Source organism: Rhamphochromis longiceps, linkage group LG9 (assembly GCF_057381845.1).
Source record: "Rhamphochromis longiceps isolate RC_006_pf linkage group LG9, R_longiceps_female_GT1.1, whole genome shotgun sequence".
Classification (NCBI taxonomy): Eukaryota; Metazoa; Chordata; class Actinopteri; order Cichliformes; family Cichlidae; genus Rhamphochromis; species Rhamphochromis longiceps.
In genome coordinates, this window is record NC_140565.1 from 32,648,901 (window position 1) to 32,662,049 (window position 13,149).

Here is a 13,149-nt window from a genome sequence, read left to right on the forward strand (position 1 = left end):
TTACAGGCGCTTCTCCGCATGCCAAAAGGCTGACAGGTGTAACACCGGGGTCAAAGGTCGGGTGTTATTGAGCAAAGCGGCAGCAGAACGATCCTGTCGGTCTGACAGTGGTGTGTAAAGATGCCGAGGGGGGAATACCAGGGGCAGGTGAGAGCTTGTTAGGTGGCGAGACAGAGAAAGAGGCGCTGACTGCAGTGACTCAGTAATTTCTGTGTGTGAGGGTTTATTATTCACGATCTGCCTACAGAGTGACACACACACACACATTTCTCCATGCAGCCCTTGTGACACCTCATACAGGAAGTGGGGACACACACACACACACACGTAAGCTCTTCCTGAATCATGCAGCCACAGTGACACCGCCCTCTGCTCTTTATCAAGATTCAGAAACTTGTAGGAAGGAAGAACTGGAAAAAACCACACTCTCACACACTCTCACACACTCTCACACAGAAGCTGGTTTTGTTTCAGACTTGTATCTCAGGTTCAGGAGACAAAAGCTTTCTTTAGAGCAGCCGGTTTGAATCAGTAGTTTTAATTTGTTAAGCAACAACAAATAAATCAGGCAAATAAAAACGACTCCAAGAGCTTTCACACACTAACCTGCCGCGACCTTCACCAAAAATAACGCTCTGTCACGGCTGTAGTGACTGTCTGCCACCCTAACTCGCCGATAATCAGTGCTGGTGTCACTAAATGCCTCGTTGGCAGGTTGTTTCTGATCAGCGGTCTTCACCCGATGTCCACCTTACATGCAGATAAACTCAAGATGATTCAGTATCTTTCAGAACCAACTTTATCAGCAATAAGGAGTAAAGGTGATTTAGCTGTCTCTCATGTTGTTGGGGAGGTACTTTGGCCTTCTCGTCTTTACAGCGTTGCATCAGTTTATTTAAATTTGCTGATATTTTCTATGCACAGCTCACTTATGCCTCTTTTCCACTTCCACCTACCCTGGTCGGCACAACTCGAGTCAACTCTGCTGTACTCGGTTTCCGTTGTTTTCTATTCCGATTAAGTACAACCTCAGTGTGGATGAGGTAGTTACAGCAACGCAGCCCAGAAGTATGCAACACAAACACAACACAACAATGGAGGACGTCAAGGCGATGGTGTACCAGCTGCTCGATGGTAAACATCTGCACCTCGTCGTCGGACCAAACTGTTGGTTTGGGAGTGTTTCTCTCGTTGCCGGGTTTCAAAACCAGAAGGTGTGATTCGTGTGACTCATCCAATGATGTCACTCCCTGGCCAATCAGTGGGATGCAGTTCGTTGACGTTTTCGGCTCGATTGGAACCCAAGCTGAGTAGCTTCTGTTTCAGCCGAGCTTTATCTGTCAGACAGATGATGATGACTTTGAGGTTCCCAGGTCCTGTGGCTGCAGAACAAGCCAAAATGTTCACACCTCCACCGCCGTGCCGAGGAGTTGGTATGAGGTGTTTGTGCTGGTATGTTGTGTTTTAGTCTCACCTGCTAAAGATTCTTGTGGTTTCTTCAGATAGAGCTTTAGCATAGTTGTTCAGTGTTTTTCTAATTCTGCTGTCGTGAACTTGAACGTTTAACCTTTAACTGAGGCCCGTCGAGTCTGAGATGTAGCTGTTATTTAATTAAATGCACCTGATTAGCAGCACCTGGTTTGATGCCAAACCCCTTAAATCCTGTAGAAGAAGCAAGAGTGTGCTTACATTTTCACGGGACTGTAGAGAGACCTGTGAAAAACTTTATTTATTTTTTATATGATCGGATGTTTTCTTTCAGATTGCCTTTTATTAGCTTTGGCCATTTGAATTACCTAGCATACCTCTAGCTTAGGCCTCAGTCACACTGACCTAGACACCAGCCACCAACACCAACGAGAAAAGAGGGCGTTCACCGACATGTTTTAAAATGTGCAGCTTTAACCTTAAAAAGCAAATATTCTCCATTTTTACCTCGTGTCACACTTTTTCAAGTTTCACTACCGCACCACGAGTACCGAGCAGACAGGTTGATGTCGTCAATGCAGACTGTGGTCAAACGTATTGTCGTGGTTGACTCTAGAGCGAGAGAAACCTCCCACAGCTCTAATGAGCCTCAACCATTCGGGATTCTCCTGAAAGCCTCCCCACGAAGTCCAAAGAATGGACGTTTGTATTTAGCAGTTCTTTGGCATCTAAAAGATAAACTCTCCCAGATTCCTTCAGAGTATCTTATAAAGCCTCAACACCGAGGTGCTCCGTGAGCATTTCGTGAGCATATGAAGCATCCCGACAAACCGTCATGTTTACTTTATGTCCCCACCCAAGCCTGACATACCAGGATGTTTCAGCAAGCAGAACACGTTCGTTAGAGGTAGTCGTGCTCATCATCTCCAAGTGAGGCTTGCTTTGATATGTCCTGTTTAATCTGCACTTTTTTAAATAAACAAATACTTACCCAAGTTATTTTTCCAGTAAATGTGCACGTTTCTTTGTCTTAAATGCTACCAGCCTGACTAACATTTAGAGCCTCTCCTCAGACTCTGGGATACATCTTAACATTTTGTTCTTTTTATGCCAGACGTTCAGATCGATTATGTGACAAAGCCAGTGTCTCTCCAGAAACAAAATCCTGGTTATTCTTGGATGTCTGCAGGCTCTGCTGCTCCCTGTGATGGGACTCGACATCAGCACAGATATCCAGTTTCACTTTAATTCAATCATCTCCTGAAGATTCAGTTACAGCAGATAAATACCAGTATTAGAAACACTCACTTCTTGCATCTGTTAAGTGCAAGATTTGAGGTGGAATTAATTTCATTCAGGCAGCACAGAGGGCATTTTGATGTTTTGCAGGGAAACTAACCTCTAATTTAACCATAAGGTAACAAACAGGTACAAAAATAAATGTTTGTTGTAATAGGAAATTACATTTTTGTGTTCGTTTAATGCCCGATTGTCTCAGTTTTACACATTCTGTATCCCAAACTATTTATAATAAGTATCTGCAGTCTAGCACAAATACACACAAATAAATAAAAAGCAAACAGCAGCAAAGCTGTAACAAAAATAAAACTTGTAATGAAACCTGCTAACAGTGACATCCGGTAATAACTGACACATCGTTTTCAGAGTTGAAGTCAATCCATGTCGTTATGGTGAATTTGGGTTGTGGTACAAATGAGCGGAGTCCCTGATCATCCAAATATACCTCCCTGATTTGTCCTCATCCACCTGCCTCACAGGCCTGGGTGTTGTTAGAAGGCGAGATCACAAAGCAGTGCATCCGCCATGAGAAAGATTTGCCTAGATTTGGTTTTGTCGTTATCGGACAAAGTAGAAGTAACAAGTGATAACATCAGTTTAACCATTTGAATAAACATCTTCTCTTTCCCTGCTTTTTGCTTTACTGCGAGCAGAAGTCGAGCCACAAGTTTTGACAACGCTCCAAAGAGCAGGCTGGCATGCCAGGAATGTTTGGCTTTCTCTGCCTTGAAGTGCCTCCGTAAAGGTTCAGCGGGGTGGAGGTCAGGTGACGGTGGAGGAAATTCCACGACAATCTTTTCAGTTTGCAGAGCTTTGAGGGGTAAGGGTTCAGTATGGGTGGAGTGTGAGAGTTCCACAAAGATGACGGAGGATGGGGAAAAGCACGGTGGGTGTTTCTGGAGAAAAGCATGTTCTCCAGAAACACCCACCGGGCTTTTCTTTGGGGTGGAGTCGATTCCAGGCAGATAAAATCCCACCTTCGGGTGCATTTACACCCTTGTACAGTTGCCTTGCACCGTCCCTCGAGTAGGTTTCACTTAATCGCAGCTCTTCTCTCCTCACATGTTTGAAGATCACTCTTTCAGAGCGGGACCAAGTTCACAGTTTTAAGACTTTTGTTGTTTGGGTCCGTTTTTGGAAGCGACAACATGCTGTCCTCTCATGCCTCTCATAGATTTCTCAATTCCTCAGCAGTAATTTTAAGGGCCAGTAATTTTAAGGGCGGCAGCTGTTGTTGAGGAAGCGCTGCTGTTTCATGCTCGGGCACGATTAGTGGCCACACTGCATTTTTACTGTTCCCACCTCTATGAGGGGACAAGGGCACAGTATGCCACAGTGGTCCAGGGTTGGAAACTTGCACTGCCAACAGAGACAGCTACAGTGTTAAAGGGAAACTACCCTGTAGTGGGCTATTTATGGTTATTTGCATTTCCATCACAATAACACTGCGTTTTTTCATACAGCAGCAATAAAATAAGCTTTTAAACTTTTTTGCGTCACAGCCATGACCAGAAGTTTTGGCATTCGTGCAGATTTAGTGTTTCATGCATTTTGTTTTTTCAGTTTTTCCCCTTCAGCCTTAAAAGAATGATGGGAGTTTGCCATTGTCATGGATTTTCAAATTTATACGTCTGCTAAAAATCTAAGAATTTGAATCCTGGTGAACTTCATGTCAAGGTCAGAGGTCAAGTGTGCTTAAAATTCAAGATTATTGTCATGTATGCAAAGAAAAAGCATTTCTCTGTATATTAAAATTCTTTCTCTGCTGTCCACACGCAGAAGCCTGTTAATATGTACAAATAGATAAAATACAAATTGCACGAATAAAACTCTATTGTAAGTTTTTGCTCCAGGTGAGGCTCGAACTCACAACCTCGGCATCACTCTGCAGGTTACTGTCCTATAAGTACCGCGCGCTGACCGATTGCGCCACTGGAGCTCCCTAAAAGCTTGTGAATGCAATAATTTAAGAAGGAAGTCTCCTAGGATTTTCACATTTATCCTATAGGTGCGTCTCCTAGGAGGCTTAGGCAGCCGTCAGTGTTTTTATTTCTGTTGGGCCACTTCTGATTGATGGGATCCATTCCTGTGTCACCAGAGCGCCAAGCTGATAAAGGTTTGTGAACTTCTGCTTTTTGAGGATTGACCACAATAAAATGTCCACATGATGGATCACTGTGTCCCAAGGCAGAAGTGATAACCTAAGAAGGGACATTAATGTTTTCCATCCATGGCAAGGAAACTCCCCAGATCCTAAACTCCATGCCATAAAATTTTATTTATAAAGTACTTTTTAACACAACAACAAACTTACATTTGAGATCATGGGTCACATGCGACGCAATTTGATCTGAAGTGAAACTCCTCAGATCTTAAACTGATTCAGAATTTATGGCCGGCAAAGCTGAGCGATTGTGAGGTGGAGTAGGCCGGTTTGAGTAAAATCAAATTATAAGCAGTTCTGTTTGATCCAGCAACGTCCTGTTTGAAGCTTGAAGCACAGTCATTTCTAACAGGTTTACAATGACTGCAAGTTGTTTTTTGCAGAAAGCGCCACAGATTATTCGCGTAGCATCTGAACGCTGCTTCATACACCTCAAGGAAAGCTGACAAAGCGTTAACCCAGTCAATACCGATAAATCAAATCTTTGAAATATTTTAAGCATATTTCTCGCGTTTGAAACGTTTCTAAATTCTCAAAGTATCTGATTCGTTTCTGTAGACTCCGCCTTTTTAAATTACTGCAGGTAGTTAAACCAGAAACCTGGTGCAAGTTTAAGACTTCAAAAAAAAAAATTTCATTCAGCTTTCTTAAATGCATCAGTGATTAAAAGTTCTATAAGGCAACGTCAACATTTAAAGACTGAAATGTTGGTCACATTAGAAAGCTTTTTAGGCAGCTACGCCACATATGAAGGCTGATAAACGAGCTGTCTCGGTTCAAAGTGGGGGTCATTCTTTTTGGCCTAAAAGTTCTGTTGTTGCTTAGCAGTAACACAGGCGATTTCACAGGAAAGTCTGATTTGACTAATGGTTATAAATCATTCGTCCTCCCGCCTCTTACGCACTAGCTGAGATAAGAAGGCCGGTTTGAAGAGTTCAAAGTCCACGTGGTTTCTGGGTGTTGTTTGAATATAGTCTCACAAACAAAACAAAACCTCTCCCTTAACAGAAAACCACAGACGAGCTCCACCTCAGCAGCATCACTTCCCTCGACCTAGGATGCCCCGCGCTGGTTGGCAGACCTGCCAGCTTTTTTACATAATGATATCCGATTACGTTGCCAGCAGCTCGACTCTAACTTTAGCGATTATTAATACCAGGTGTGGCTGCAGAGTTCATCATCCTGATACCTAGTCGATCTATAGATGAATAAAATGAGACAGTGGAGTCTAAAATCCTTTGAATGCTTTTAATTTCGACTTCCTTTTCCTTCCTAAAAACAGGAACTGAGCTCTTGTAGTGATCCTTCGACTGCAACATGCCGCTCTTTATTAACTGTAGCTTCCAGGAAATTTCCTAGATGTGAGGGGTCAAAGCTCATCTTTATCACTTTCCCTCAGGAAATCATCCCAAAAGAACTTCTGATACCGTCAGGATCTCCCACTATCTGGATTTCCTGCTTCACCACATAGTTGGGGGCGAATGAGACCCCGCGGAGCAGAACATTTAACAGCTTTCATTGTGCTTTTACAAGAAGAGGTCGAGACAACATGTACAAATCAAACTTTAATTGCAGTAAAATATGCCTTTCCTTCTGAGAACATGTTGTTGATGCTCCTGATGTAACAGGTCTGGTTGGAGTCAGAACAAGACTCAGATTGTTTTTGTTTTACTCGTGAACAGCAGTCGAGCCTTTCCAAAATACTTTAGATGATGATGGGAGTTTTTATTTAGACGCAGCTATATTTATGCTGCTGGTGTCATCAGGCATCACTTTAGGTTGTCCAAAACGGACAGGACTCTGGGTAGCTGTGACTTAATAGTGTTTTCTTCTTGATCGTAGGGGTCGAGGTAATTGATATAGTTTTGTTTTGGATTTTTTTTGTGATATTTTACAGGCTTAAATTGTAGTAAAATACTTTTCTTTGAGAAGTCACACGACAAGCAGCTACTTTACATTTTTATTTTAGACATGACACCAGCAAGCAGTTGCTTTCCACAGACTAATCAGGGTTTTTCCTGGCTCTGAATGGACTTTCGTAGGTGTGATAACACATTTAAGTGTGATTAGCCATTTGATTATCAGTTGCCAAAAAAAAACTTGATAAAAAACATTATTACAGAACTGCTGATTTTCCTTTCGGGGGAAGTCCACGGCCTCTTTGGGAGATTCCAACATGTTTTTATATGTAGGAAAATCCCTGTACAAGTTTCCATGTTGATTTAAAAATGCTCCAAAAGCCTCTGTTACGCCAACTGTGACGTGCTCTTGAGGCGTGCTGGACTCACTCAAATCTTTTCCTAAAAAAAGACGCTTCTAGAGAACGATTAGAGAAGTCAAAGCATGAATTGAAGCAATCGTGGAGTTTTCTCCAGAATGTCTCGTCTTTCCGAGCTGTTGCAGCATCTCTGTCTCAGTAATCTGGGAATCTTTGAGCTCGTCCACTGAGAAATAATGGCTGCTTCTCCAACTCGGCTGTGTTGGCTTCGCTGTGTTCACTAAAATACAAAATGTAAGAAGTGGACGACAAGCCAATATGAGTTTTGGCCCTTGGTCCACTTTGCGAGGGCGACAACGGCGAGCACAAACTCCCTGTAAAGTTTTAATGGCTCTGTCATAAATGAGGCAGGCGTATTATTTGCACAGATCTTACATTATACCAGTGTTGCATGTGATTATAATTTGGTAAGTTACAAACTTCTAATAATGTGACAGCTTTGCTGTGTAGCCCCAAAATAACCACATGGAGACTTTTGTGCAATTTGCATGGATACTTTAACAGAATTTAAATATGTAGATGTGACAATGCACCGAAGTTAGAGAGTATTATTTTATTATATTGTCAAAGAACACTTTTAAAGTAACACTTTCCCAACATTATTTTGTACCTTCTTAGGCTTTCTTATTATGTAATTTGAAGCGTTAAGCAGTCGTAAGAGACCAGTAAAGGACTGTTTGTATGGATGAGATCTTTGCGGTTGTAAAAACTGCAGCAACCTGTCGACGCATCGATTCTTTTCTGTGATGTTAGCACTGAGTTGTGCAGCGCGCTCGGTGGTCAGCGCTGCTTTCTCAAGGCAAGGACTGAAACATTGGCAGGACTCTTCTGTTTGTGTCTCGAGTTTACATGTTCCCGCCATGCTTGCATTGAATTTCCATGGAAAGACATGCTTCCCATCCCGACCCAGGACACTCTTGCAAAATCAGTACTTAATCTCAAGAGTTTCACTTCCTGGATAAATGAAGATTAAAAAACAAGACAAAAACTTTGCACTCACTTTCCACAATTTGTGACTCATGTTTTTTTTCTGAGTCATAACTCAGTCAAATCTAACCACGCAGGAACAGCTCGTATTTATAGATTCATTGTGCCATTTCATTTCTGAAGTTCTTTGCAAATGAAGGTTGGGAATCTTTGAAGAAAATATGATTGTCATAAATCCAAAATCTGCCTGAGAGTCATCACATTCGTAGGTTTACACTTCAGGAATTGCTGAACTATAAAATTATGTAAGTTGTCTCAACTTAAAAAAATGCAAAATTGTAGCCTTAAAATAAATTAGCATCAACTTAAGAGGGGTAGATTACACAACTCTGAGTATGCAGTGCATTTAGGAAAGAAAAGTCACATGACAGCCAGAAAAAAAAGTGTAAGAAAGTAAAAGTTAAATATACTTATAAGGATAAGGATCAGGTTACGAGGACGGTTGTCTGCGCTGTTGTTTTATCAGAGCCAGATAATCATTGTTGGCTTGACAGCTCTAAGCTACTAGAGTCACACTTTAGTCACACAGAGTTAAAATAGCAAACTCCTGGCGACACAGAAAAATTGCATTGACCTTTTTTGCATTTGCTGACTGCAGTGACGACAGGGCAGCATCCTCAACCTCTGGGACACCACTTTCTATAACAAGGTGATTGCACAGGATGCAGATTGGTGAAGACTTCCAAGTAATGATGTAGGGATTTGTCGTTTTCAACAGTTTATCCCAGTTAACAAGCAGGTTGCACATAATTGCCATCTTGACCCATTCAGTCACAGACTGATACCAAACCTGACTGGTCAGCATCTTCGCAGCAACCATGATGTCATTTAAAAGAGTGAGGACCTTTACTGCCTTTACAGTGTAAAGGTTGATTCTGTGTGTTTTAATGGTGAAAATTGACCAAAATTGAGACAAATGCAGGTGATCGTCCCCACAAAAACAAACGCTGCACACTTTTTATTCATGGTCTGCAAGACTGAGCCATTCCACTGCTTCCTCTGCAGCCACCTTGTTCTCTCTTAATCCTGTTTCCTCTTTCTCTTCGTAATCCATCGCTCTCTCTCTGTCCGCTGCCTTTGCTCTCTCCTCGCCCTCCCCACCACCCTCCTCTTCACCTTTTATCCGGTTGTGCAGATTACAGGTCAGTAATTGCTCCCCGAGTTGCTCTCACCCGCAGAGTAAATAATCGTAATCGCTTTTATTGTTATTATGCTTTTTTGGTCACGCAGTAGTATCAGTGCTATCAGTGTCTGAATCACAGCTGTTGTTCGAGCAGGGAAGCAGACAGGCTGTTAATCTGCGTTACGTAATGCTAATTCAGATCTGTTGTTTTTGTTTTCCCTTTCGGCCGAGCAGATGAGGTACGGAAGCCGTCCGAGTCTGTCGGCCCTGCTGATAAATCTTACGTTCAGACCGTCTGGGCCCTTCTTTTTCTTCTCTTTTGTTCCCGTATCTCATTTTAACCTGAACTCTAGTTTGATCCCAACATCACAGCGATAGAGCGGGAGGGAGGTGATGATGATGAGAGCTTTTCCACGACGGGCGATCGTGGCTCAAGAGTTGGGCGTTCGCCTTGTAATCGGAAGGTTGCCGGTTCGAGCCCCGGCTTGGACAGTCTTGGTCGTTGTGTCCTTGGGCAAGACACTTCACCCGTTGCCTACTGGTGGCGGTCAGAGGGCCCGGTGGCGCCAGTGTCCGGCAGCCTCGCCTCTGTCAGTGCGCCCCAGGGTGGCTGTGGCTACAATGTAGCTTGCCATCACCAGTGTGTGAATGGGTGGATGACTGGATATGTAAAGCGCTTTGGGGTCCTTAGGGACTAGTAAAGCGCTATATAAATACAGGCCAGGCCATTCACTTTTCAGAATAAAAGACGGCTACTCAGTGAGCGGCTTGCTTCACCTCTGAATGGAAAGAATTGAACGTAGGCAGCAAAAGTCCTTGATGTAAAAGAATTATTAATGTCTTTATGCACCTGATTTACCTTATATCTGATTTAGAGGGGACGCGTTCTGCTTTCCTCGTTTTCTGTTGTATTTGTACTCTAAATCTTTCAAAAACTGAATCATGCAACGCTAGTCTTGTAGTATCTGAGAACAGAAATATGATCCCAGAAATGATCAGAATAGGCCCAGATTTTATACATTAAAGCCACCTGCCTCATATTGGGCGTCTCTGTGCTTCGTGCTGCCAAAGCACCTCTGACCTCGGGGGCACAGACCAGGATCCTTTGGGTCCTTTGTGTTTCCGGGTCAGGACCTTGTGGATCAGGTTTGATTGGATTGGGATTTGGGGAGTTTGGAGGTTGGGTCAGCGCCTTGGGCTCTTTGCCGTTCTTCGAGGAGCTCGTGACAGTTTTTGGGTTGTGGTGATGCCCGTTGTGCTGTGCTTGGATAGTGTTTCGTAACATCCACATAAATGTCAGGAATCAGGTTTCCCAGCAGAACGTTACAGCTCTGATAAGCCTATCATTATCATTCATCTGTCACAGGTTTCAGTGGTGAGGTGGATATTTTGCATATGTTTATAAAATATATACGCAGTGTTTTAGTTAGAAAAAAATAACTAAAATATTAAAATGCAAAAATAAAAATGTTTACAGTTAAAATTAACTGCAAATGTCTAAATAAGAAAATAAAGGAAAATGAATGTGGTGATAAATAATAAAAAAAGTATAAAATTTGAAAATAAAACAAAAAATAAAAGGAAAGGCAGAAAGTATATAGATAAATAAATAAAACTGGAATAACAATTAAAAATAGCACAAAAAATCCAAATTAACATTAAAAAAATGACAAAAAATAACATTTATAAAGTAAAATGATAATTACTTAAAAAATTTAAAAAAAAAACTTAAAAAAGAATCGGTAAAAAAAAGTTTATTCTAAAACAAATGCAGAAGTAGAATATCTGTATTTAATAAATAAAATGCTAAATAATTAGAAATAAAGAAATAAATTTAATATAAAACTGAAATAAAAAAATCAGCAAAACTACAAAATAAATTCAAATAAAATTGCAAGAAAAAAAAAAAATAGAGAAAATTGACAGCCCTGGAAAATCAATGAAAACAATCAACGAATGTCAGCTTCCTGTTTACGTCCACCTGAAGTCCCCGGGGTCTGCAGCCCATCAAACTGGACCTTGCATGTTTCTGTACAGATAAGTGTGCCTCAGTACTCGCTGTCTCAGAGGAAGTCGAGCTGTTACCAGTTTTTCAGGTGAGCATGTCTGAGCCTGAAGAGGTGACGTCGCCTGCCAGGATCACACAGAGAGCAGCTGCTAATTAGCATGTCACTGCTGAGCTTCTGCGTGTGTGTGTGTGTGTTAACGCCTGACCTTTGTGTGTGTTTGATTACAGGATGCACATCATGATCCCGAGGACTCGGTGGGCGAGGACGATTCGATGTCTGTCTGCACGGTGAGTCCACCTCCTGTCCTGTGTTTCCTGCTCACATCAGAGAGGCTGCAGACTGTGTTTGGAGCTTTCTGTTAGTCTTTCCTGGCATTTCGTCGGCTTCACTGTAAACACGCCGAGCTCTCTGTTTGCACTCAAACTGCTCTGAAGGAACTCACGCGTGCAGTCATGAGTCTGACCTCCTCGTATTGACGCTTAAACAGCTCTTCTGGTCACTTTTACATCGATCTGTGTGCGACCTCGTGTGCAAAAGTTTCAGTTACATTCACACAAAGCAGAGTTTTTGATTTAGCCTCTGTTTGAGAAAACTGACGCCTACTCCTGCAGGATAATTGCTGGTATGAAAGTGAAGCAGAATGTAGCTCACTATTAAAATCATGAGTCATCTCAAAGCAGGAAGAAAAAATCCTCCCTCACATCCTTGGCACTGATCGTTATCATCATTTATTTGTGATGCTCTTCACATTTCAGGAGTTGTTTTGGGATTAGATGATATTTTCTCTTCAGGCGATTCCACCTTCTTCTTCCTGTGGCCCACTTTTATCCTCTACTCACACATGCTGACTTTCATTTGACCCTGTTTTGGAGAAAATCACTGTAAATACAGGGTATTTTGAAATGCATGTGGTCATGCACGGATTACTAAACAGGCCTAGTGGACCTGAGGGATCCGAGCTCAGTTCTAAGATACGAAACGACCACAATGAAGTACAACTGAGTCTAGAAGAGACACAAAACCAATAGAAATGCAAAATTACTGCAGAGAGAGACGCTGGGTATCACAGAAGTGTGCAACATTGAGACAATTAGAACACTGATGGGTGTAAAATGATTGAAAACCTAAAATTATTGGAAATGAAAGCAATGTTGGAAAGCAAAGAAATGTGCAAAACAAGCAAAAGAAACAACCTGAAATTGGTACGAAATGAGGAAAAAGCAGCAACCAAATAATAAAAAAGTGAAACAAAGTAATCAAAAAGACACAAAAATGACCTCAAGAGTGGAAATTGATGGAAAATCACCAGAAAAATGCATAAAATACTCACAGGAAGAAGGAAAATCACCCCTAATAGGTGTAAAACATTTGCAAAATACATGCAAAGTAGCAGAAAATGATGCAAAGCATTTGTCAGCAGACACAAAAGATAACAAACAGACCTCAAAGAGAATCACAACATCGCTGAATTAGTGCAAAATAATGAAGAACCATCCCAAAGAAAGTTTCTGTGTCCTGTTTTTCAGTGACTGCTGTCTTGTGTGAGTCCTCGAGCCTCTGAATGGCTTTTTGCACCTTTAAATGTTGGTGAGCCTTCACTTCATGCACGCAGAAGCAAATCAGCAGATATGGGACTGGTGGGGAAAAACGAGCAGTGCCCTGTAAACAAAAATAAGCACAGGTGCAGAAACATAATTCAAAGGATTAAATGTTGTGGCTGTTTTATGAAATGTGGGCTGGTTCTCATAAGCTACAAAAGCAGAACTGGCTCCTCAGACGTTTCAGGAGCCGTGTGTCCTGCACTGAGCTCACGGACCTGTCTGCGAGTGTTTGAGCAGCAGCAGGGAGGGCAGCTGCACGT

At 42.0% G+C, this 13,149-nt stretch overlaps 1 protein-coding gene and 1 non-coding gene across 2 annotated transcripts in view; one reads left to right on the plus strand and one right to left on the minus strand.

Moving 5' to 3' along the window:
- rps6ka3b (ribosomal protein S6 kinase A3b) overlaps window positions 1–13,149 on the plus strand; it is a 67,030-nt gene that overhangs the window by 4,595 nt on the left and 49,286 nt on the right. The window contains exon 2 of the mRNA XM_085417419.1: window positions 11,516–11,575. Coding sequence (XP_085273545.1) covers window positions 11,516–11,575 — 60 coding nt within the window. The remainder of the gene's footprint in view (window positions 1–11,515; window positions 11,576–13,149) is intronic.
- trnai-uau (transfer RNA isoleucine (anticodon UAU)) lies at window positions 4,573–4,666 on the minus strand. The gene is made up of 2 exons: window positions 4,629–4,666; window positions 4,573–4,608 (listed from the first exon to the last, which is right to left on the minus strand). It is a non-coding gene; the product is annotated as a tRNA-Ile (tRNA).